Source organism: Nematolebias whitei, chromosome 7, assembly GCF_014905685.2.
Source record: "Nematolebias whitei isolate Nwh7 chromosome 7, NemWhi1, whole genome shotgun sequence".
Taxonomy (NCBI): Eukaryota; Metazoa; Chordata; class Actinopteri; order Cyprinodontiformes; family Rivulidae; genus Nematolebias; species Nematolebias whitei.
The window spans coordinates 40,066,778-40,092,732 of record NC_056504.1 but is presented as its reverse complement, the minus strand read 5'-3'; the positions used below and the strand labels follow the sequence as shown (position 1 = coordinate 40,092,732).

The following is a 25,955-nucleotide window of genomic DNA, read 5'->3' as shown; positions in this document are numbered from 1 at the left end:
ATATATATATATAAGGTGTTTTAAACCCTTCCCACACTCTTGCAAGATTCTAAATGAAGTTTCTAAACTCTAAATGCCCTAAAAGAGCACAAAATGTCATGATTTCAGCTCTGTGCCTCAGCTGCACTCAGCCACCTGCAAGCGCTCTAGGCCACGCCCACTTTGCATGTTCTGCATGGAGATCAGCTGATCAGCTGCAGCAGGAAGTTTATCCTGCAGTGTGGGCTGCACAAAGCTGTAGGAGGTGGTAAATACTTTAAAATAATTTATTTTAAATAAAAATCCCATGCCGATCGTGCGTCTCATCCATCAATCAGCCAATATGTGTAGTGCCCATGTCTTGTTTTGAAAAACCACAATAGAGCGAGTCGTGATAAACGAACCACAAAGTAGCGAGGGACTACAGTAATTACATATTTTATTTTGTATGTTTAAAGGCATCAGTTTCTGACTCATTTGTATCGTTCCTGGTGGTGTAAATCTTTGAGCTATCCTGGGGTTTGTGACTGGGGTTCCTGTCACATTATAACATTTTGTACAACTTATGCTGACGTATGAACATTTTGCCCACCACGCTGACATACGCTGAGTATGGAATAAAACAATCAACTGGAAGCCTCTTTTGGACATATACGTACCATATTGCTAATGCGTTGAACAGTATATAACCTTTGCTTAATATATGAGTAACTTATCCACAACTTGTCCCTAGTGCGTATATAACTTTTACAAGAGTATGACAGAATGTTTGACTTATGCAAACCTTATGCATGTTAGTGTAAATTATGCTACTTATGACATCGTATATCAGCATGCTGGAAACTTTATTAAACTTAGACCTAACTTATGCGACGTACATGAGCTTTGCCATTTTTTTCATGCACTGGCAACGCTGAGGCTATACGTCACTGTGTGACAGCCTCTTTGGGTAAAGCTAGACCAGATCATCTGCAGGGTTCATGTTGGTCTGCCAGGATGTGCACAGCACAAACTGAGACGATATGCTGACTCAAATCACAGGAGTTTGGATGCAAATAGAGTTGTGACACATTTAGGTAAGCTTCTTAATCTTTGGTCAGATCGTTCCCACCTTTGGCAAGGACACAACCTCCTGCTGCAGATATACAGTCTCTGCTGACTGAACAGAAATCTTGATTTAGTTTATTCTACTGTGTAATAACAGTAATGGTTAAGTGTTTGTACAGTTTTTTATATTAAGAAGGTAAATCAAGGCTGAACGAAACACTCAAATCTAAAAAAATATCTACCCTCAGGGGATATTTTTAAAGCTTCACCCATTTACAACCAGACAAGTTTACAAGTTTATTTACTGTAAAATTTCTATAAAATGCAACCCTACTCAAGAACTTTTGAGACTTGAGCTTTTCAAATTGTTTGTTGAACATGTTCCACGCCTTTCAAATCAATAATCTATATTATTTATGAATTTGTAAGGCCTAATTTTTCACAATCCCTCTGTGGTGTTCTGACCTTTCTGAGCAGCAGGCCGTGGGAAATGTTCTCTGACAACATGAAACCCGACACCAGGTGGTGGATCGGCCCGGCTTCACCACAGTGAGGTCGCAGCACAAACGTATGGAAGCCCCGTCGCCTGGGGAAACAAACCAAAGCAAGCATAAAAACAAGAAAACAGACATGTGTGAATTATTTGCCGTAATGAATAGATGAAACTTTTTCCCCTCTGAAGAGCGACATTTCTGTGTCTGCTGTCAAGACTTTACCTTCGCAGGTGGTTCAGAACAGTCATGTTGGCGTAGGTGTAGTAGAGGTAGTACGAGTATGGCGGGTTGTCCTCTTCGGTCCAGTCAGGTGGCAGCGGACTGTCAAGATTGAAAATGTGATGTTCTGGTTTGGACTCATCGTCGACACTGTCAAAGCCCACCACCTGATAACACAACAACGGTCAGCTCAGTCCTCGGATGTGGGTCACGGAGATATTACTTCCTGTGACCTCGCACACTCACGTGCTCCAGGAAGAGATGCAGCTCAGGATGACTGCGGGGGTTGATCGTGACTTCAAACAGAGGCATGAAGATGTTCTCCAGCATCTCCTGGAAATTAGCCAGCTGCTTCTTTGTGTGGTACACGTCACTGGAAAAGTCAGCAGTGAGTGAAAACTGTCGTCGTCATCGAAGTTCTTATTCTGGACGCGATATATCAAACTTGATTCATGTGTGGAGATGCATACGTACAACAGGCGGGGCACTTGGATGAGCCAGCGCACGTTATCAGAGTAAACTCTGTACTGGACGGCCCACTGAGCCAGCTTGTCCCACTCGTCTCGGGAGCGGCCATAGATAGAGAGTCGTAACTCTGAGTTTTGATATTTGCTCTCCTCCAAATCAGACATCACCTCCTGCACAAAATTAAGACAGCAGAGTTGGAAAAGTTTGTATTTAGGAGTATTTTAGATGAGTTAGACACTTGGTGTTACCTTAACAATATGTGCAAAGTATTTTCCTTCAACGTAATTGTCTGTCTTGATGAAGATCTCCCTGAGGATGGACTCTCCGATGGGGTTGTATTTGGAATTGAACTTATCAAACCGATGAAACGTGTTTCGGTCCTGATAAGTAAATAAACAAACAGGAAGCATTATTTTTATCTATAACAAATGACGTTTGTGTGATGTGAACATGCGTCCCGTTTATCTCACCGCGTGCATGTCGAGTGTGTCCACGCTCAGGTCGTACGCCGTCAGGTTCATGCTCTCAAAGACGTCTTTGAGGGTCTGGCCGTGCCCCCGCTCGACGTGAACGATCTCTTCGGGGTATTTCTTCATGGCTCTTTTAATGAATCGCAGCAGGTGCTTCTGGTTCATGCAGGATGAAGCATGTATGTGCGTGTCCACCTGGAGTGAAAAACAGCAGAGCCACTTAGGAAAAAAAAGGTGTCCTGTGATTTGCCTGATTAAAAACTAGGGATTTCTTTAGAACTCTGCAGATGTGAGTTCAACTTCACATTTATAAAATATATATTTTTTATATTCTTGCCTTTCTTATGTTGTAGAAGTCTCTGTGGGGAACCTTCTTCTGAGCTGCCAGCTCCTTCATCTCATTCAGCAGGATGTGCATCTGAAACTTGGAGCTCAGATACTGCAGGCGTCGGTAGCAGAAAGACTTCCTATAAACGTCATGAAGATGAGAAGATTAATTTGAACCAAACATAAACAACAAACCATCTGTTGTTTGACTCCATTAAGGTTACACTCACACTGGTCCGTTAATAATAAGGGACATCATAACATTCATGTCTGCGAGATACTCCTTCAGGTCAGGATACGGCAGGTCGAGCTCCATGCTTCTGAAAAGTTCAACAGCTTAAAGTTAATCAGATACTTTTTTTAAATCAGTTACTGATAAATCCTGTCACACTGAATATTATATTTCCCTTATATCGACAGTAAGCAAGAAAAATCACATTACTAAGAGAAAATATTCACATTTGCTAGACAATATTGATTTCTTAGTCCAAAAGCTCAATTTGCGTCAACATTGATATAATACCAACTGCAGTGCTCAATTAATACAAAATCAGCATTTTGTTTATTTTAATTAGTCTCTGTCCTGTTTATTGAAACTGGATGCAGATATTTAAAAAAAACACACTTGTCCATGTTGGTTTCCTTGGTGTAGACATGAACGACCCCGCCGACCATCTTGCAGCCGTATCCTGTGTCTGCTGGCATGCTGTCGGGGTCCTGATTGTCGTAAGGGTGAGTCTCTGAAACTGGGGGGTGAACAGGGGCATCTTGGAAAAACAGATGTTGGACAACAACAAAGTTTTAAAAGTAGTTTAATAAATGAAGGAGCAATTTATATACGTACTCAGAAAAATGTTTATTACTAAAAGATGCCTGTTCCTGTTAGAGCTAGACTTTTTTCCTTTTTTTATTACTTAGATAAAAATAATGACTTTAGAGTCTTAAGAACATCCAAACACACGTTTTGTGCTTTACATTCCCAGAAAATTTCATCTGTTTGACACAGTATTGGTAAAATCCTCAGCCATCGACAAATCTTTTTAAAGTTTAAACTAAATGTCTGTAGGAAAAAGAGGTTTATTGTGCGGTTACCTCAAGCTTAAACAAAACACAGAACGTTTGGACACCGTTCCAAAGACGATGAGGGGAAATTGACTTTTTTTTGACTCAGTCAAAGGAACTAAAACTAAAATTTGATTAAAAAAAAAAAGCAGTGAAGAGTAAAACAACCGCAGCCACACGCGTAACACTCAGAACTTCTGTTCGATTCTTTAAATAGATTACCGTTATTCTATCAATAATTACATTGTAAGTATTAAAACAACAAAATGTACCGGAGATATCAAATATGTTGACTCCATTTTTTGTCTAAATAAACGCTTGTAAGAAAAATCAATCAAAATAGACGAAGTGTGTGTTTTTTTTTTTTAGATATTTGTTTTATACTTTACTTTTTTTAAATATGCAAAGTTTGTGGCAATTTGCTTTTCTGCCCTGGAGCTTCCTAAATTCAAAACAATCTAAATTTAATCAAAAAGCAAAAACAACTCAAAGTATTCCTCGAGGCACAAAACAAGAATCTTTCTGGGTCGGACTGAAATGACTCTTGCAACAGGTTATTATTGAACAGTGTTTTCTAAATGCGTCTCTGTCTGTCCGTCCCTCCGTCCGTCTGTGTCTCTGTGTAACTTAGACTGTTTCACCTGCTCATCTTGGCTTAAAATAAAAAAATCATCAAAGTTTAACATTATCCTGTAATGCAACATTTACTTCTGTCACTTCAATAAATCCATTGACCCAAACAAATCAGACGTATTTATGAGTGGTTCTGTCGAGCCTGATCCAAACTGGATGTGTGCAGCTTTTACCAGCATCTACAGGCGTCTCTGCTTCTTCATCGTAGACTCCCAGATCCAGAGGTTTCGTCCTGAGATCCTGTAGCTCGTGAGCTGTGGTCTTACAAAACGTCTGCATGGAGCGGTTTATGTACTTCTCCCGGATCAATAAAGCCTTCACCACACACTTGGCTGCATCTACGAGGTCAGTGAAGGGCACCTGGAAATGCATCGGCACACAGAAACAAAGAAACGGATGAAAACTCATTTTACTTTTCAAACTATTTCATTTGTTTGTTTGTTTTTTAAGATTCTTACCCCACATTTTTCTTCTCCAGATATCGACACCCGCTGGTACTCTCTCTCCAGCGGCATCTTATTCTCCTTAAAGCCAACGTCAACAACATCCACGTTTTTGTCTGTCATTGATCTGGCACACACGCAGAAAAGAGTTAAAAATAATAATACGGGAGCATACGCAGAAGAAATGTTCACTTAAAGATGGAAAACGAGTTGAAAATAGTTATTTTATCAGATCTTATGAGTTCATTGTTTTTAAATGTGTCAAAAAGCTTTCATCTTAAAATAATACACGTTTAAAGCTGATTTTGTTTATTTTACTGTATAACGTATTATTTATGACTAAACATTCTTTGTAATAAAAGATCAAATCTGTAAGAATGCAGAAGTTTCTAACAAGAATCAGAGCTCAAGTAAAAGTGAATCAGTTATAATTTTGTATCATTTTGTTTGTGTATCAAGACAAATAATTGATCTTGTTTAGTCGAGTAATAATCCTAAACTCTGCTGGATTACAGACAAACAGAAAACTTTAACAGAATTTCAATGATTTTCATCGAAACTCTTGTTGGAGTGGACATTCTTAGACTTTTTCAGCACTTTCTGCTGCTACTTTTTGTATTTTACAATTAATTTCTTTATGTTGATAAATACATTAATTAGCTTCACTGTATCTTTTACACCGACATACACTGTAAACTCAAACTGACAAGAATGAAACCCTCTGCCTGATATCATGAGGCCTCGGGCTCTGATCAGCTGAAGACTCAGGACATCCTAGCAGCAGATCCTTCAGGTCCTGCTTGCAGCGATGTGGGGTCTTCTCCAGTTTTTCTTTATATTAAGTGAACACCTCAGCAGCTGAAGCAAACTGATGTGGAGAACTTGGAGGCCAAATCAACACCTTGAAGTATTTTTTCTCAAATCAATGAGTTTTTGCAGCAGAACGGCCACTTGCTTATGTGGTCAGAAAAAACAAAAAGTTTATACAGCTCCAGAATTCACATTTGTTTCAGTAAAACATGCTGAAACATTTCGTGGTTTTATATTTTTATTTGCCGCCACTTCTTCTACATTAAATTAGACTCACAAACCTGATTGCCAAAGTAACATGGTGTGCTTCCTTTAATTGATATATGGTTTATATTTGTTGGGCTCTGATCTGTTTGTTTTTGCTTGTAAAGTTTTTATCAGATGCACAACTAAAACTCCTCAGTGAAACTAGATCTTACCAGACTTCACTAAAGCGGTACTTTCTTCGGTGACATTTAGTTTTTACTTCAATGCTAAAATATTTTCCTCTTTCTAAATCATGAACTCCAACAAGTCAATTCTTTTGCTTTCTAAAACAAGCCATTACAAAACAAGATTACTTACAGATATTTCTCTATAGGCATCAATATCCTTTATTTTTGTAATAAATGATTTTCGCCTTCATTGAATAGAAATCAACAAGTTTAGACAGGAAAGAAGTGAGAGGATAGAAAAAACTTAAGATGATGCATTCATGCAGCATGCGCTTCAATATTCTTTCACTATCATTTTTTTTTTTTTGATGATTCGTCAAAAGAATAAAACAGAAAATATCTAAAACAGTGTTATGCCAACATGAATGAAGTAAAGTATGAATAATTTTGTAGTAATCACAATCTTTGCCAAGTCACAGTTAAAAATGAACTTTGAGCACAATTTTTATCTGAAGAAATTGTTTTTTTTTTTAAGGAAATAAACAGCAAAATATACAGGTTGTACAATTGTCAAACCACCAGCAGGGGGCAGATGTGGTCCATCTCATCAGGATGACAATGTCCATCAGAAGTTTTAGAGATTATAATTTAAACCAAACCAGAGCTTTTGATAAATGTACAGAAATTAAGGCAAAAAGTCTGCTAAGTATAGAAGCAAGCAAAACAGAACTGAATGCTCTGAAGAAATAATAGTAAGGGGGGAAAACATGCATACGGCAGAGATAACTCACTCTAGGTCTGCAGCACTGTCGATTTTCATGAAGTCCTGTTTGGCACGGAGCAAGATCTCTGGCTCAAGCCTTGGGGTGATATGCAGAGGCGCAGGATAGAGTGGGCAAGGCAGAGAAGATGGGCACCACAGGTAGGAAAAAGAAATTGAGCACACAAAAAGGAGAGAGACACCAAAACAACAAAAAAAAGCACAGACAGGCCCACTCACTCACGCACGCAAGTACATTCATGTGGACACAAGGAATCTCAAAGTGATGGTGAACCCTGATCTGTCAACAGGGACAAAACCACCCGATGATTGGCTTAGTGGTGCAGTTAGCAGAGCTTAGCTCCTAATGAGAGTCTGTCTAGAAGATGTACAATCAGAACAGGTGTGGAATGCTTGCTACGTCAACAACTTGATTGCTGGCGTTAGTTTGCTCACAAACGAGCATGTTGGGAGCTGATAAGCACGTGTGCATAAGTGAAAGCAATAATGTGTGTCAGTGAAAGGCAAAGGAAGAGGCAGAGCGCCGTCTGTCCGTTTCAGGTACTGTAAACAGGTGATTTTACGGCCTTTGTGCACAGAGTGTGTTTGCATTTCCTCACTTAATATCCTGACTGATTTGCCTCTCCAGGCGGTGCCGCCGTTCCTCCAGCTGCTCGATGGGGCTCTCCTCCGGGAACTCATAGGGAGCACTTCGCATGTCGCTCTCAGCCATAGTGCGTGTGAACAGCTCCTGGTTTAAAACGGAGGTTGGAACATATATGGTTGTTGTAAGAAAATTGTCGATATCTGTGCATCCAGGGACGTAGGAAATACAACGAGGCTTAAACTTAAACCCGTCTGGTTTATTGACACTCAAAACAGATCCAAAAAAGTTCAATCTGGTCCTCTGGACATTCAAAAGAAACAAAACAAAGCAAAAAAAATGTAGAAACGTTTCGTCTTTCATCCGAAAGACTTCCTCAGTCTGAGGTGCTGTATTCAGCTCAGTCTCTTAAATAGCACCTTCTCAGAGTGGATCAACCAGTTTGCTGCTGACAACCAAACTGGTTGCTGCTGACAAACCAACTGGTTGATCCACTCTGAGAAGGTGCTATTTAAGAGACTGAGCTGAATACAGCACCTCAGACTGAGGAAGTCTTTTGGATGAGAGATGAAACGTTTCTACATTTTTTTTGCTTTGTTTTGTTTTTTTTGAATGTCCAGAGGACCAGATGGAACTTCTTTGGATTTTTCTACCTGGATTATTGAGCATGCATCAGGATACTCAAAACAGATGTTTGTAAAGTCTCATATTTCTTGTTTAATTTGGATTTTCCTTCCGTATATGAGGAAATCTTTGTAGAACATTATTAACAATTATATCTACAGAAACCACTAATATGACACTAATCTGGAGTGATTGTTCTTATTTAAATGTCAAATTTTAACAAATTAAAGTAATTATTTAAAAATTTGAAGACGGTTTCTTTAGCAAAGTTATGAACAGTTATTATCTTACCTGTTGTAGATATTTCTTTGAATGACTTAAGTGTGGAGAAATAGTTTAATGAGAGTTTAATGATGACCAGATTGATGAGCTAATGGCTAGTCAGAATGGAGCAGAGATATTATCAACTCCAATCTCAAAGATTTTATAGAAGTTCAGGTAAATGTCCTGGATGAAGCTACATTACCATCAGTTTAGTTATTCAGTCAAGTTACTCCAGCACAATTTTCCAGCCAGAATGTTCCAGCAGTGCTACAGCTACCTGCTGCTGCACCTATTTGTGCTTGCACAAACCATGGATTTCTTTGCAAATAACAAATAATGTGAAATTGATGTTACGTAAACATTTTTAAATTAGTGTTTGCATGAATTGCTAGATGTCTCTTTAGATTCGAGTTGTGTTAAATCGGCAACGCTCGGACTAGCCGGTAGCTCTTTAGCCATTTCTCCAAACTGAGGTCAATCAAAGAATTATCTACAAGTAAGATAATAATTATTCATAACTTTACTACTATTACCCATTTTCAGATTAACCTATAATTATTCAATATGTTTTACTAAGGTAAATTATAATTTTTTTTAAAAAGTGTCTCATTTCTAGTTCTCACCTCTGCAATCTCTTTGAATTTTTCCTCCATGGATGTTCGCAGGTCGACTGGGTATTGCGAGTGAGAAACCGGTGTCCCTGGAAGAGATCGCTGAGGCTTGAAGGGTTTTGACCCAGACCCGCCACCACCGTCTGTAAGGATACACAGGAAGGAGCTATGGCACATGACATGTGGTGTGGAGTGAGCCGTAACATAAAAACAGCGTTCCACGCACACCACCCTGTGTTAAGGCACACTCAACCCATTAAAACACATTGTGTTTACAAAAAGAATGAACTGCGTGTAAAAAGCAAAATAAGCAGATAACTGAAGATCAGTGACTAAATATGCAAACACAAACATACTTTTTACAAGGTTACAATCAGAAACAGAATAAAATAATTTATATTTGGTTTACTAAAGAAGCGCGAAGTTCAAAGTTGGAAATGAAAAGTGGGTCCAGAAACTGTGGATTAGCTACGCCGAAAAGTAACATCAGCTAAGAAAAGTTACAGTTATTCTGTGCAGACATAACAAGCCTCTGCAAACACAGAGGTCTCAAAGTGGAGCAATCCTTGACCAAAGAAAAAAAATCCTTTTCAAAAGTTAAAAAAAAAAAAGGTTTTTATCTCAATCATCCAGGTAGATAAATTAAAAAAATAAAAGGTTAAATGATGTCATCTGGACAAGTACTTAAAGGGAGAAACTGAAAACTTCAAAGAACATCAGCTGAAGTGGCGTGAGCAATCAGCTGGAAGTTAATCTCTAGTTAAAGTAGCTACAACTTGTGTTTGAAAAAGAAAAATGCCAATGAAATGTACTTTTTTTTTTTTTTAACTGTACTGTAGGTGAAAACGCCCGACAGAAAAGAGATGAGGACAGCTCCTAATTAAACTCAAAGACGGCGGTCTGCTCCGTCCACTGCGACACTCAGTCTAACATTTTCTTTAAGACGGTCATGCTGTTTAAACAGAACCATAGTTAAACCATCAAACACAGTAATTCAGTCATGTTTTTAGTTTTGGGAGTGGTGCGCTCTCAGAGATTGGAGTCGTCATTGGTTGGTGCCGTGTCTGGCTGCAGACAATTAGTGTCAGCTTCTAACATGAGCAGAAAATAACTCCACAGTTTATTAAAGTGGGATTTTTATGTTGCATTCAGATGCAACTTAAAATAAAAACCTCCATTTGAGTTTCGGTGCTGATAAATTTACTGGAATGGGGTTCTGTACAAAGTTTATGAGTAGTTATTATGTCACCTGTTGGGGATGGTTGGATTTGTGCGTCGACTGCTAGGCTGAGCCGAGTGAAACTAAAGTAGACCGCTGCTGTCTTGAAATAATTCACAATGGACCAAAGTTCATGCTCATTAATCCAGGTATAAATCCAACAATGTTCGGTCAGGTCATCTGGACGGTTTCTTTTGTTGCTGAGACGTTTCATCCTTCATCCGAAGGACTTCTTCAGTCTGAGGTGTCCACCAAACCAAACTGAATCCCACAAACAGCTCACTCCCAGAGTGTAACAAACCAGTTTGCTGGTGATAAGATGGCCTCCAGGGTCCGCCCTCTGCCCCATCAACTCCCCCAAGGCAGACCAATGGAGTTGTTTTAAGACGCTGCAATCCACTTTAGTCTTGACCCCTCTCAGCCTAGCACACTGAGGCTAACAGGTTAGACAAAAATAATTCCTTTTAATAAAACCCCAACTTCAAAAGAGCTGAACTATTACTTTTGTAGTGTGTGGTGGTGACTTCACCTATGAAGATGTACACCTAATCAGCATCAATCCTGCTAATCTTTTAATCTCTAAGAATTTCCATCAAAACATCCTGTTCCAGTAAAACCCAGCTCTTTTTGCCTCAGTGGACTAATTTAAATGAGTGACACAAACCTTACATAAACTTTAATAATAATAAAAAAAGACACAAAAGAGAACATTACCAATTGTTGTTAGAGTATGCTGGCACACAGGTTGGCCTTCCAGTCTGCAGTATTGCCTCAGATAAGATGTCTACGCAGGGGGTGGGTCCGTCTTATTTAGAACAAAATGTCTCGACCCTTTATTGTCATGATATCAGCAGAAACTCACCTCCTACACAAGCAGGTTATATTGACAAAACTGTCCATCTTATCGTTGTGTCACATTCCTGAGACCTGAGTCTGCACACCGCCTACGTGATCAATAAGCATCTGTGCAGCTGCCTCTGCTCCACAAGGACCAATACAGTTTTTATCATCTGCATTGTGCTTCCATCAGCAGTCTAACTTGGACAGTGAGATGCAAGATCAAGACTGTTCAGAGCATTTGCCACAACTTTATTTAGATTCCAACATTGAAATATGGAATCTGATTTGAATATTTGATTTCTGCACAGAAATCGGTGGGGGTATTGAACTTTATGAACACTGTCAAAGAAATGATGCTTAGTCCAGTTAGACCTGTGACACATTATCTTACTGTGTAAATGTTGCAGTAACACGTCATGATTTGCAGCGGTCTTCAAACACAAGGAGGTAAAAAGAAAACTTTTACTAAACATCCATCTTTCTTTGTAACTGGTGTGAATTTACCGATTGATTTTAAACTAAATAAGTCATAAAATGTTGACTGCATGACAAAAAAAAACTGTAAAGCAACTCTGCCGCTGCTCGTCGTTTTCACAGGACTGCAGCAAACGGTCAGCTTTCACTAAAAACCCTCCACTGTTACTTTGTATTTTAACTCACAGTGTATCTTCTCTGCTGGGTGGACGAATGCTAAAGACAAAGTAGTCCTACAAATGAACAAATGGCAACATGTATAAGCTTATGTATCACAACAGAATAATGACAGTGGTTTGTTTCCACCTTCTATATTCTCTACACCTCCATGATGGCACTTTTATTGTGCTCCAGTTTGAACTGTTTTGTATCAGTTTTCAAACTAAGAGGTTCTGATTTAATTAAATGTCTGTAAGATCTACTACCAAAGACCTCACACAACCCTCTGTTATATAATCCAATATATCCCAGTCTTGGCTCTGCTCCAAGCTGACTAAGTCAAAATTCATAAAAGAAATATAATCATGTTTATACTTGGATCAAAATGAACAAAATGTGTGTCTATTTTCTGGCAATCAAGCTAAAGAAAATCAACAAAATAATTTAAAGCTCACTATGGGACATCATGATAAAGCAACAATACCATGAAATAAATTAAGTGATCTTTAAATCCACTTTGACATGTTTCAATAACACTTGGTCATTTTTTGTTACAGTTTTACAACAAAAAAGTTGAATTTCTATGAATCCATCCATCCATCACTTTTACCTATTTCTTCCTTAGACACAGAGACAAACAAGACAACAATTCACTCTCTCTCACACAAAGGACAATTTAGAGTTATACCAATCAGTCTAACATGCATGTTTCTGGTCTGTGGGAGGAAAATGGAGAACCTGGAGAAAACTCACGCATGCACGGAGAGAACATGCAAACTCCACCCAGAAAGGTCTCTGGCCGGGATTCGTCCTAGTGACCTTCTCTCTGAGAGGCGGCAACTCTTCCAACTGTGCCACCCAGTTTTACAAGTTCTATTAAATTTAACAAAATCCACAATAAAATAATTGTCAAAGTGTGTAACAAACTGCTGACATTTTTCTCAGCTCTAGATGTTACAATTCAGGACTAGCTCTGTGTCGACACATGTAACGTTCAAACTTTCTATCAGCTTGGTGTAAGCCACAACACAAATCACAGACAGAAATCTGTTAAAGGCTGTCTAGATCTGCAGAAGTGCTGGACTGGACTAAAACAAACATGAGAAGTCGTCTACAACAAATTTGAAGCCATGTTTTTCCAGGGTTGTGATGCAAAACTCAGCACTGCATGTACAAAGGGGAGTCCCTTTATAGTTTTGGTGACAGAGGCTCCAGTAAAAGTTCAGCTTTTCTTTACAGATTGTAGTTTAGTCACTGAAAGACAGAACGGAAACTCGAGCTGCAGGTGTTCCTTAGCAACCACAGATGAGAATAAACCTCTAGTTTGTGTCCACCTCTTAAACATCAGATTCCATTATTCAGAAATGGAAAACCGCAAAAATAAAACTCATTGAACCTAAAGCCAATAAAGTCACTTCTGAACAGTTAGAATTGCATTTAGCTGGAAGGAGAGATAGTTCTGTAAATGTTTACTATGTAGTTGATAAACTGTCAGTTTTATTTGACATAAATAAGATGAGGCGGAAGCAGTGAGCATGACATAAAACACTAGGTAAAGAGTATTATCACAATGATCCTGAAGCTCAGCGTGCTCATGGGTACTGAAAGTGAGAGCTCAGCGGCGCAGTGTGATGCTCACACAAGCTGCCTGAGGGGTACATTCTTTAAGAAGATGCAAGTCTTCTCCTCCGGTTTCAGCTGCAACAGTTCAGCTGTAGACACGCTGCTGCATCAGACTGAACTGGAACAAAAAGCAGGAAGGACTTTGTGCTCCTAAAACGTTAAATGAAGCAACTAATCTGTCAATTCTTTTTTTTATAAGACCCTGTTTGCATTCAGCATGTTAACACCTACTCTCTTCTTTCTGTCACTATAAAGCCTGTCTGTACAGTATTCTGGAAGTGATAAATATCCAACACGGACCTGCTGAAACTTCTTAGAAACACAATATTCATACTAACCAAAGCTGCACTGTTTGGGATTAATCATCATAGGTTACAGTACCTCTGTCTGCTCTCACAGTCTCCTGTACGGTTGCAGAGCTCCTGCAGGATGCTGGGACATAAAACTAGGCCTGGGACAGTCAATGCACCCTCCCCCGCTGGTACAGTGGAAGACAGAGAATGACAGCAAACAGACACCGCACATACTCTGTTAAAACACCATCTGCTCTGACAACCGGGGCTCTCACAAGCGCTCTCTTTTGTCTTTGCTCCTCCTCCTGTAACTGTCGTCACCTCCAGTGCGATGCCAAAACCAGAGAGGGTTTTTTTCCCCACCTCTTCTTTCCTCTGATTCTGTGTTGGGAGCTGCTTCCTGGATTGCACCGGTTTTCAGTTCATGAACAGCACAACCTTCAAGCTCCCGGATTTAAATACTGGGTTGGAACATACCACGTGGCAAACAGGGGGACGGACCAGGGTGAATCACTTGATTCTGTAAAATGGAGGAGGCTGAAACTGGTCACTCCCACTTCCTCTTTGCCCCTCACTTCTCTCATTCATGACACTTAACAATCAACCTTTATTTATACAGGTAAATCCCATCGAGCCTCGAGGACTCATTTACAAGAGAGACCTGATTTCAACAAAGAAAGATGACAACAATGGACAACAGCAACAACAATAAACAGTTACAAAAAGTCATACTGCAGGTTTTTTTTTTTTTTTTTCAAATAGGATGGCTAAAAGGAAAAGGTAACAAAAAAAAAAAAACAGCTAGATTCTAAGGCGAATGTAGAAAACTAAAAACAGGAACATGTCAGCATTGGTCCCTGCCAGGAGTCCAACAGATTCTTAAAGCCACTTAGAGAGGTCAAGGTCGAGAGCTTCAAATCTTTTTGTAAGATATTCCAGGAAACAGGAGCGGAGTAGGAGAAGGCCCTTTTGCCAAGTTCAGTCCTCACTGAGGGAACACTGCAGGTAATAATGTCCTGTGAGCGCACGCCGTAGCTGCACTCACGCAGAGACATGTAGGAGGAGATGTATGAAGGCAGCAGACCAAGAAGTGATTTAAAGATGAAAATATACCAGTGAGAGAGTCTGCGTGAAGTTAATGATGTCCAGTTAACCAGTGAATACAGGGTGCAGTGGTGGGTACGGTAGTTACAGCCAGTTATGAATCTTGTGCACCATGATAGACAGCATCCAGCATCTGCAGGGTTATATTACTTATGATTATCTCATGACTCTAGAGTTGTGAATAAAGACATATGTTTTGACGTTATTGTGTTTCTCTCGTGCTTCTTTCTCTAAAGGAAAGTTTCGATGCATTCGTTTTTGTCAAACTGCGTGTCTTTTTCATTTTCACAAAACCAGGAGATACCACAGCAAGATGTGTATCAGAAAGCGTGATTACATCTCACCGGATGTTGGTTTGTGTTCGCAATCAAATGTAAGAAATAAAAACCTGATGTGGTGTTTCTCCATCGATCACGTGATGCCCCGAGGAGCCGATTCAGATTGATGCGGCTAAATTTAAAGCAGAATCAACGAGCGCACAAAACACGAAACTTCCTTGAAGTGAACGAACGAATATCAACAAGCCATGAATACCAGAAAGAGCCTTACTTTTAGAGCGTTATACACAAAAGCCAAAAAAAAAGGTTTCTGTAGTTTCCAGTAAAGTAGCTTAGTGACATTTAGAAATGATTGCATGAACCATGATGTAAGTATGACCCCACATACATATTGAGACATCTGCAACTTGATCAGCAGAACAAGCATCAACATGTCAGTAAAACCAAAAAAGGATTTATTGCAGGGAAGGATTTTTTTATTTTAATTGTTTATTGAGTTTACCTTCTGTTCAAATTTACAGATATGTAAAAATGTCTTGACTGAGGACGTCTGATTTTAACTCTCCACTTTGAAACCACCAAAGTGACAAACTATTTCAAGTGTGATGATGTTAGAAAGATGGTGATCAATAAAATGGAGGCGAGACCTTCCCAAACGCATCCCATACCCATAACCAAACCTCCCATAACACACAAACTCTTACAGGGGGTTTTCAGAACCCCAGTTTTCACAAAAACATAAACCCAGTGCTGCTTCATCCTTCTCATTCAGAGATTAAACAGAATCAATGCTGAAATGTGGCAGAATTACCTTTAACGTGTTTTTTGCCAACTTATGTACAGCACAGTGCAACAGCTTAGTTTTATATCAAAAAGTGTTGTCCTGTACTGAGGCATCTAGAATAGCCTCAACCTGAGATGAAGAGAAGCCAACACAAGTTTGCTGAACTTGAGCCTTAAGATATCGGACTTTCTCCATCAACATTTCTCCTTGGAGCTAGCTAGGCCTGTCGCAATAAACAATAAATCAATTAATCGCATGATAAATGAAAATTATCGACCTCATTTTCATTTCTTGGCTTTATCGTTTCTTCGTGTCTCTCTTTCTACTGAAGACACTGGATGACAAAAAGCTCAACTCTGCTCTTCACTGACCCCTCCCTTTCTCTTTTCTCTTTAAAATCTGTTTTAACCGTCCAAAATCACGTTTTTGGATCGTTAAAAGCAGCTAAGCTGAGAAGCTAAGCTACGAGCTAAGCTAAGAGGCCGACTTCGGGAAAAAATCTCTTGTCAAAGCTCCAAAATTCACAGTTGAAACCTGTGCCTTCGTCTAAAAAGTTGTTTTTCTCTGCAAAAGAAGCTGAGAACTTGTTTACTGATTTTTTTAATTAAAAGCTTTGTGTGAAAAATGCTATGCTAAAGAGCTCAAACCACATCAAGCGTCTGTCATTTTGAAAACCGAAAAACAGGAACAAGAGACAGCCCATGTCACGTCAAGGGGACTCCCTCCCATTTTTCTTAAAGAGACACTGCTCGCTCCCTCACTATCCATCCATTGGCTCAAACTATCTTGTACTTCCATCCAGTGGTCAAAAAAAGGTACTACACACAAATTAACCAACATTTCTTCTTAAATTTGACAATGATGACTAATTATTGTCAAATTTCAAACAATATTACTGTTTATCGCAATAATTTCTGAGACAATTAATCGCCCAGCAAAATTTGTTATTGTGACAGGCCTAGTTGGAGCAACTTTTTAATTCCAGATATAGAAGAACAACTAAAGTTAAGACTTTGTACAGCTGTGCACAGACGTGTTTAATAATATGGATCACAGCATAAAGGCTGAATAAGTTTTCCAGGTAGCAAAAATATCCCCAGCAAATGTAATATTATGATTTAAATCATTCAGTAAGAGAATCCTTTGCACAAACTTTAGTTTATTAGATTTTATTGTAGATATTGCACAGAATGCATCTGCTGACGGTATAAGGCCAATATTTGCATACATGTCACTTGACCCAACTCTATTTTCTCTGAGCTGCCAGGTTTAAATCACCATAACAAGTGGAAATATCAGTTATTGGTTTATGTTTTTTAAATACGAGAAATGATACAGTAAAGATAGAAAATAGGTTGTGAAACATTTTAAGAAAGAAAGTGAAATTTCTACATGTTTCCTAACTGGACTGGAACCAGTCCTATACCAGCCTATAATGTATATGTGACCTGAGCTGGCAAAATGAGTCAGAATGAGCACAGAAAAATCTTTAACAGAGAAATATTTGCCGTAATTGAGATTTGCATAAATTTTAGTTCATACAGACACCACCTAGCAATCCCAGTAACTAATTATCAACTAATATTCCTAATTTACCTTTGCTTTAAAGTTTTCTAACAGTATGTCTTCATAAATAATCCTTTGTCTTATAACTCTTATAATTTCCTTGGAAATGGAACATTTTTCTCTGCAGACTGTCATAGCACCAGGAAATCCCTTCATATAATGTTTGGCATCATTGCCGAGCTTGGGGATTCCTCTTTTTAAATATATTGCTTTCCTGATTACATCATTCCAGACCAATAAAAATGAAGCTTTTAAACTGACACTTATCAACAAAAATAGCTTTTTGTCAGGCCAAGTGATAAATTGACAAATTACAAAAAAAAAAAAAGATTATTTTGAAGTTTCTGAGATGGCAGATTTGAAAATAATAGTACAGTAACTCAATGCTTTTTAATTCCTCATTTTGCTAGCGCAGATCTTCTTTTTTTTTAATAAAACCTTGTCCTAATTTGTTAGATTTGTTTGTTAGCTTTCTATTTAGAGCCTGAAGAGAAAAATAAGTCACTGCAGAGCATAAAAATCACTGATGGTGCGACTTAACAAAATAAAATCAATAAGAAGGGATCAGTTTACAGTTACAAGCTAGGAATAAGCTGCTGCAAAAAACACGTAGAGTAAGTTGCATTTTTATATTCCTCAAAAGCAGAACGGTGTGTTTTTAGTTTTCATGATCTTCGATGGAGCCTCGTTGTTTCTACGTTTTTCTTTTTCCAAACCAGCAATCAGCCAAACAGGAGAGAAACTGTACTCAGCTTTCTGAAAGAGGCCCACGAGAGCTGGCTTTACCGTTAACAACACTGTCCTGCAATCTCAGCAACTCAAGGAAATTCCCATGTGCTGAAAACAAAACAGACAAACATTCACATGTGGACTGATGGTGGGATTTCTCTTCCATTAGTCCACCAGGAGTGTCCTTGTAGAATAAGTTGTCTTTGGAGACAATTAGATGCAAACACACACACAAACAATACAATACTGACACACACAGCCTGATAAAGAAAACAGAAATACACACTCGTTTTCACTTTCCAGTCCTCTGCGACACTCCTGACCAGATATTGTCACCTCTGTCTGTCCAGCTCTCACCATATCTGAATATAGCAAAGAGGCACTCGTGTCACTTGACACTGTCAACATTTAACTCTACTTGTGCTTGACCAATACCCGGGGCGCCAAAAGGACAATATCCCACCACTGAGATGAAAGGATGTCAAGGATTAAAGGATAAAAAGCCTTCTCTAACGTGTGTTTCGGTTTTACAAGCTTTAATATAGACTCATACACACAAGTCAAACTTCAGGTAATTTGGTGAAAACACTGTTATAAGTACAATGTGTTTAAACCAATTCAAAACCTGAACTTCTTACTGGACATGTATTTATTACATTTATGTCTACCATTTCCCCGAATATTTTGATTTGTGGTGACAACTACAAAAGTAAGAAAAAACACAAAAGTGAATAGTTTGTCTTTATAAGGAGAAAACTTCTGAGATGAGGAACTTGTGAGACTGAGAGAAGGCAAAAAAAAGTCACAGTGCAGCCGGACAGAAACCCAGACGTTTTCATCATTCAGGAGCGAGATTATAAATGGTCTCAGATTATGAACATTTAGGTTTATATTTAGATTTTAATCTTAGTTTAAAGGTTAACAGAAAACAAGTTTTTTTTTTTCCTAAAGGTAAAGTTAAATTAATTATATTTCAGATTTATTAGATATTTACTTTTATGTGAGGCCGGAAAACTCTTTTCACCCAATGGCTATGTCATATAGTTCTATATCTATGCTTCTTTAATAAGAATGTTATAACTGAACTTAGGTCCCTGGTTCAAACCCCGGTCCGGGGGCCTTTCTGGGTGGAGTTTGCATGTTCTCTCCGTGCATGCGTGGGTTTTCTCCGGGTACTCCGGTTTCCTCCCACAGACCAAAAACATGCATGTTAGGCTGATTGGTAACTCTAAATTGCCCCTAGGTGTGAGTGAGAGAGTGAATGGTTGTTTGTCTCGTTTGTCTCTATGTGGCCCTGTGATGGACTTGCGACCCGTCCAGGGTGTACCCCGCCCCTCGCACAGTGATTGCTGGACATGGGCACCAGCGACCCCCGTGACCCAAAATGGAATAAACGGGTAAAGAAAATGGATGGATGGATAACTGAACTTCTGAGCCTTATTACATCAACCATTGGGCCAACATGGGAACACTTACATTTGACTTGTTTTTATGGTAAATGGACTGTACTTATACAGCCTTTCTATCTAATCAAGATATTCAAAGCGCTTTACAACACAATCTGTACCCTCATTTACCTCCACACACACATCCATACAGCGCTCTACTACATCTCTACAAAAACTTATCAGTGCTTTGATATCACATACAAACGCCGATGGGACATACATCTGAGGCAATGAGGGGTTCAGTGTCTTGCCCAGGGACACTTCAGCATGTGACTGATGGTGGAATCGAACCCCCAACTCTCCCATTGGAAGATGACTGTTCTAACCACTCAACCACAGCTGCCCCAACATTTTTATGACAATAAATTTCCATTTTCCCCATTCCAGATGAATAAATCACAATAGGAGTACTGCATACAATTATATACCTGTAAACAAAACTGTTAAACTGACATTGAGCAATTTATAAAAATGGCCCGGACAAGCAAAGCTCTTGCATAAGCCTTGACCTTAACTGTGACCTTGACCTTGGAGTTGAGGTAATGAAAAGTGTACACAACACTCTATCTAGCAATGATGCATATGCGTATGAAGTTATGGGCAGGACAAGGGAAAAGTTTACCAAATGATGGAGACTACACTAGAATACACTTGCCTTTCAACAGGCATATAATTTTTGTAACAAATAATAATATTACCAGCAGTGATTTAAAGAACAGCTTGCCAGTTGTTATTAAAACCAGTCAACTGTCTCACTGAATGAATGCAGCAACGCCTGTGTGGGATTTACTACAGATCTGAATGTTTAACTTAATGAGTTTAATGTTTGAGAATGTTTTCATGATGAGTGAGAATCTGATTACAGAGATCGATAATGGCATAAAGATGTGGTAAACACATGACTCTGTGGTGTGCTGAGGTCAGAAGCCAGAAATGATAAATATATAAAGCCAGCAAGATTGTCTGACACTGGTTCATCAGTGATCAAATGAGGTGGATTAAGTGAAAGAGGATCTTTGTTAGGAGCCACAATGGGAACAGAGACAGACCAAAGCAGAGTACTTAACTGTCCCTCAGCAGTGAAATACAACCCATCATAACCATGACTGTATTGGAGCTGTTCATCTAGCAAATCACTCCCGTGAGAGATAAAGTTAAGTGCACCTGCTGTGGATTTGTGTGCGTACTTCTGTTGGTTTAAGGTGGATGTTGTGGTGGAGCCTTCAGCATCAAAAGACCCACCTGTTGGTGTGACGGTTTACGAGGCCTTGGTTACCGGCTCTACATAAGCCCCCTTTTCCAGAACTGACAATATACATACGAAATAACCTAACTATTATTAGCTAAAGAAAGCTGTGGAATTTTCCACTCAAACACAGAGCTGATCCTCGATCATGTCTGACTGAAGGACGGGCAGAGAGCAGAGGCACCAACAAACTACCACTGGTTTTAAAGTGATGCAGTGGCATAATGCTTTCATCTCAGAGCTTCCCTCTGGTGGTGAGACGCTACAGTGAGGAGAAATGCTTACTCAAAAATGATACATAAATAAGAAGATTTCTATATATAAATGAGCATGGCAAGTTTTAGACATGGTTTAACTGATGTGTTGGGCAATTTTTTTTTTTTTTTTTTGCCTTTTTATTCTATCACCTATCCGAAAACTTCCTCACACAAAAACAACAGATTTGTGCAGGAGGATGAACAAATAATATGTTGTGGTGTTTTTTTCCTGCAGTTACTGTCCACTCTCATGCTTCCCAGAGGGAGACTTTAGCTGGAAATACACTCTGGAATACAAAACAGGGTGAGAGGAGCAGCATTTGAGCCAAGGAGACAGGACATCCATCCTTTATCTTCTGCTTGTTCTGAAATCGGGTCGCAGGGGCAGTAGCTTGAGAAGGGAGGCCCAGACATCTCTTTCCATAGCCACCTCTTCTAGTTCTTCTGGGGGGAGTCCAAGGCATTCCCATGCCAACTGAGAAACATAGTCTCTCCAGCGTGTCCTGGGTTTTCCCCGGGGTCTCCTCCCAGTCGGACATGCCCGAAGCATCTCCCTAGGGAGGCGCCCAGGGAGCATCCTTACCAGATGCCCGGACCACCTCAACTGGCTCCTCTCGATGTGGAGGAGTAGTGGTTCTAGTCTGAGTCTCTCCCAGATAACTAAACTTCTCACCTTACCCCTAAGGGAAAGTCTGGCTACCCTGTGGAGGAAACTCATTTCAACCGCCTGTATCTGCAATCTCATTCTTTCAGTCACTACACAGAGCTTGTGACCATAGGTGAGGGTAGGAACGTAGACTGACCAGTAAACAGTGAGCTTTACCTAACAGCTCAGCTCCCCCTTCACCACAACGGGCCGGTACAGAGTCCGCAATACTGCAGACACTGGGTGTGGGGTGGGTGAGGTTCTGCCTCAATTGCAGGTGTTCCAAGTATCTCGGGGTTTTGTTCATGAGTGAGGAAAGAAAGGAGCGTGAGATTGGAGACAGGACATGGTGTATGGAAATTGTATTTCCTTTGAGAACGGTGGATAAAACTTCCCATTGGCCATTTTTGTGCTACTATCAAGTGTATTTGAACTCATCACGAACATCAATAAGCAAGTGTAAACCATTAAGAAAACTACACTGCCTGGCCAAAAAAAAAAGTCGCCGCCTTGATTTAACTAAGCAAATAGGCACGAGCCTCCTATTGGAAAGTTACTGCATGGGTGATTATCTTTCAGCTGGCAACAAGTTATTTAACCTCAACTGGTGCAATGAGTTGCTTTTCATTTCTTAAACAACCATGTTGAAAGACGCATCGCGTCATTCAATTTGCTAGGGAGCATAAAGATTTGACACTGAAGCAATAGAAGACGGTCATGTGGTCTGATGAGTCCAGAGCGATGGGCACATCAGATTAAGAAGAGAGGCAGGTGAAGAAATGACCCATCACGCCTAGTCATTAATGCAAGATCTTGGTGAAAAATTGCAACACTGGATGGAAATAGATCTTGTGACATTGCAGAAGCTTATCGAAACAATGCCACAGTGAACGCATGCCGTAATCAAAGCTAAAGGCGGTCCAACAAAATATTAGTATGTGACCTTTTCTTTTTGGCCAGGCATTGTAAATTCTAATCTAATAATATGCAGTTTAAAACAGAACTGTGTTGTTCAGGGGTTGTGGAAAAGCTAATATTTGCTTGTTACATGAGGTTTGGGTCTTCAGCAGAGTCAGGAAGCATCAAGCAACTTCAGTGGACTAAGATAGTCCTGGCACAGAGACTACAATACAAGTTGGTCAGCTTAAAATTTCCATGGTAGCTCAGGTTATGGCAGGTCATTGTATCATATAATCAAACCACACTTCTATCCATACATTTTTTTTTGGTCCAATAACAGTATTGCTTCCAGTCAATATTACATCTATATTAGTTAGAATACACATAAAAAAATTCTAAAAATCAAAAATTACATTTCACGATCTCCATGAGTGAGGATGTATTAACAAAAAATAAGTTTTTAATAACTTTTTGAAGTCAACCAGATCAAAGATGGCGGACACAACTAATTGACGTTAGCGAACACACACAAGTTTAAATTCTGCCAGTTTTGACTTGGAGCTGGTTGTAGATGAGAGTTGTTCCTAACATCTACTCTGAGCTCTGACAGATCGTACAAGACTGCTTAAAACTTTGGCACGCAAGGTAGGACAATATTCATTGCTCGCTACTTTTGTTTGAAATAGTAAATAAATATCTACAGTGAGCACGTTTCTCAAATGTAGCTGTATCCAAAATGTCCCGGTCACAGTACCAGTCAAAGATTCAAAAATACAAAAAGTTGTACAAAAGGTTGCTGTAAAGGAGGGATTTAATTTTCTGTGGGTTTAAGACGGACCAGTACCATAGAACCAGCAGACAGCAAAGGAGTTGCTGTATCTTCACCTCTCCGACAGATACTTTAATAACTTCTAATCGAAAATGTTTTTTTTTTTTTGTAATGTTTGAAAGATACATTTGAAGAGAACACAGCAACTGATTCATGAGAGGAAATATGCAGCAGAGCCGATTTTGATGAGGTTACAAGAAGTAACAAAGCACGTATTGTTGTATTGTTTCATGACTTGTTAAAAACTCCATTTTCGGTAACTCCAGTAGATTAGATTTTTTTTTTCAAGTTTAATTTGCTAACTGGGTGATGTAATCAGATGGAAGTAGGCTACATGTGGTGCACAGAACAGACTGAAGTGCACAGACAGAACTCAGCCAAGCGGTTAATTGAGAGGACTTAAACGGCTGCATGGATGGAGAGACTTCTAAGTTATTTATCACTGCAGCAAAACACAAGCTTCCTCAGAAGAAACTGTACAGTGTGTGTCGGTGTGAACTACTGCTGCATAGAAGCTGTGGCATCCCCTAAAATGCTCAATATTTGCACAGAAACAAGGCACATGACACTTTGAATTGAATCGATACCAATAAACAAACACTGGATCTGCTACTGCGACCCATATTTTACTGCACTAACTCCCAACATCACTGTGACTCAGAATAACCCACAAAAGGCCAGTCACATACAAACATATATCCCAAAACGTTAAAGCAAAAACCTGATTTCCAGACAAATTTAACAAATAAATCACAATTAAGGACGCAGCTGTCAAAACTGCACATAAAAAACTGTGTTTAAAACCAATTTGTTTGATAAATTGTTTTATTCCCATCATCCAGAGGCTGCTCTCACAGTCAAAGCTTATCGGACTCGTTCCACAGGAGCCATTGTTAAAATAATCGGATTACAATCTTGTGAGGTAAACTAATCACTGGATCAATGAATGTCAAAGTACAGAAAGGTCAAAACCAGATTAAAACACACTCAAAAGCAAATATATTAGTTTAAAAATATGCTCAAACTTTCAAGATTTCATAAAAGAATAAATTATTTCAATATTGTTGTTCATATAATCTAAAATGACATGCTTCTAAAGCAAATTGCTCAGCTGTTTTATTCCCATCATCCAGAGGTTACTCTCACAGTCAAAGCTTATCAGACTCATTCCAAAAGGCCGGGTGATGCTTCAATAATGAGCCACATAAAGTCAAATGCATGATTAAAAAATAATCGTTTACCTTTAAATGTTTGTACAATTACCACATTAAAATGTTACACACTGCAAAATTACTATCCGTATGTGACACACAGTACAGTGACTATTAAAATTTGCACGTATTACCAGAAAGCTCAGTTTCCTCCGTATTTGTGTTAAAAGTAATGGTTGGAATAAATGCAGAAGTGTGCTGTGTGATGAACCCTAAAGCTTCAACCTAAATTACCCCCTGCTTCAACCACAGATACAACAGAATGAGTAAATCATATTTATAGAGATGATCCCCATCCTACTTGTTTATCTACCTGTACCAGGATGTGCAGCGTGAGTTCCTAAATGTACAGCAGTGTCACCATGAGAGTTTTCTTGGGACGGGACCCTCGTTCATCAACACTCACCGGGGCTGGGGGTGCTCTGCAGGCTCCCTCTCTTGTGAAACTGAGATTTAGGTTTAGTCTTTCCTGGTCCATCGCTGTTGGAGGTGGAGGACGACGACGATGAGGACATCTTAACGTTTTTGTTACTACAGTAGCAGAGTGAGTCAGAGCTGCGAAGTGACCAGCAGAGGGAGGGAGGAGCGCCGGCTCTGATGTTTGAGCTCTGTCTCATGGTGGGGCAGTGGAGTAGCGGGAGCCATAGCGGGCTGCTAAAGGCTCCACGGCAAAATTGGCTCCTCCTCCTCCCAACCCGCAGCAGGTCAGCAGACATGCTGCACAGCGATGCGCTGAAGTGCCGCCCGAGGCTGTCCCGACTCCTGCAGGGGAACATCCTCCCTGGTTGCCCTAGCAACCAAGGAATAAGTTTCCTGTAGCCAGCGTGGTAAAATACAGCCACAGAGGGGGGCATTTTAAAGCAAAGCGTGTCGCTAGCATGACAGCCAGCAGGCCTGCTGACCAACTACACCCCCCCACCCACCAGCTGAGTGCAGAGGTGGACGAAGGACAAAAGTTTTTTTCCCACTTGTCTAAAATTAGCAGATAGATTCGCTAAAGACCATGAGAAAGTTTCTGTTTAGCAAAGAGTGGAAACAAAAAAAAAATGTAAAAATACAATCCAGATGAAGAGCAGTAGACCAAAAAAATAAGCCAGAGAAAACAGAGTGGATTAGCTCAGAAACCAGTTTAGAGTGTAAGCTGACGAGTGAACTGTGTC

General features: G+C 39.6%; 1 protein-coding gene across 2 annotated transcripts in view; it reads right to left on the bottom strand.

Annotated features, from left to right (window-relative positions):
- The window catches only part of LOC119412514 (AMP deaminase 2), a 27,509-nt gene extending 1,820 nt beyond the window's left edge, over window positions 1-25,689 (bottom strand). Inside the window, exons 1-18 of one of the 2 annotated variants that reach the window (XM_037679530.1) lie at window positions 25,202-25,689; window positions 20,983-20,985; window positions 13,881-13,982; window positions 10,084-10,092; window positions 9,202-9,332; window positions 7,707-7,837; window positions 7,118-7,186; window positions 5,158-5,269; window positions 4,873-5,059; window positions 3,630-3,771; window positions 3,235-3,324; window positions 3,015-3,144; window positions 2,678-2,872; window positions 2,456-2,587; window positions 2,214-2,377; window positions 1,986-2,112; window positions 1,743-1,906; window positions 1,492-1,612 (exon numbers count right to left, since the gene is read on the bottom strand). In XM_037679530.1, coding sequence (XP_037535458.1) covers window positions 1,492-1,612; window positions 1,743-1,906; window positions 1,986-2,112; window positions 2,214-2,377; window positions 2,456-2,587; window positions 2,678-2,872; window positions 3,015-3,144; window positions 3,235-3,324; window positions 3,630-3,771; window positions 4,873-5,059; window positions 5,158-5,269; window positions 7,118-7,186; window positions 7,707-7,837; window positions 9,202-9,332; window positions 10,084-10,092; window positions 13,881-13,982; window positions 20,983-20,985; window positions 25,202-25,649 — 2,457 coding nt within the window. In that variant the 5' untranslated portion in view covers window positions 25,650-25,689. The remainder of the gene's footprint in view (window positions 1-1,491; window positions 1,613-1,742; window positions 1,907-1,985; window positions 2,113-2,213; window positions 2,378-2,455; window positions 2,588-2,677; window positions 2,873-3,014; window positions 3,145-3,234; window positions 3,325-3,629; window positions 3,772-4,872; window positions 5,060-5,157; window positions 5,270-7,117; window positions 7,187-7,706; window positions 7,838-9,201; window positions 9,333-10,083; window positions 10,093-13,880; window positions 13,983-20,982; window positions 20,986-25,201) is intronic. The other variant, XM_037679531.1, reaches the window with a different exon arrangement.
- Between the last annotated feature and the right edge of the window lie 266 nt (window positions 25,690-25,955).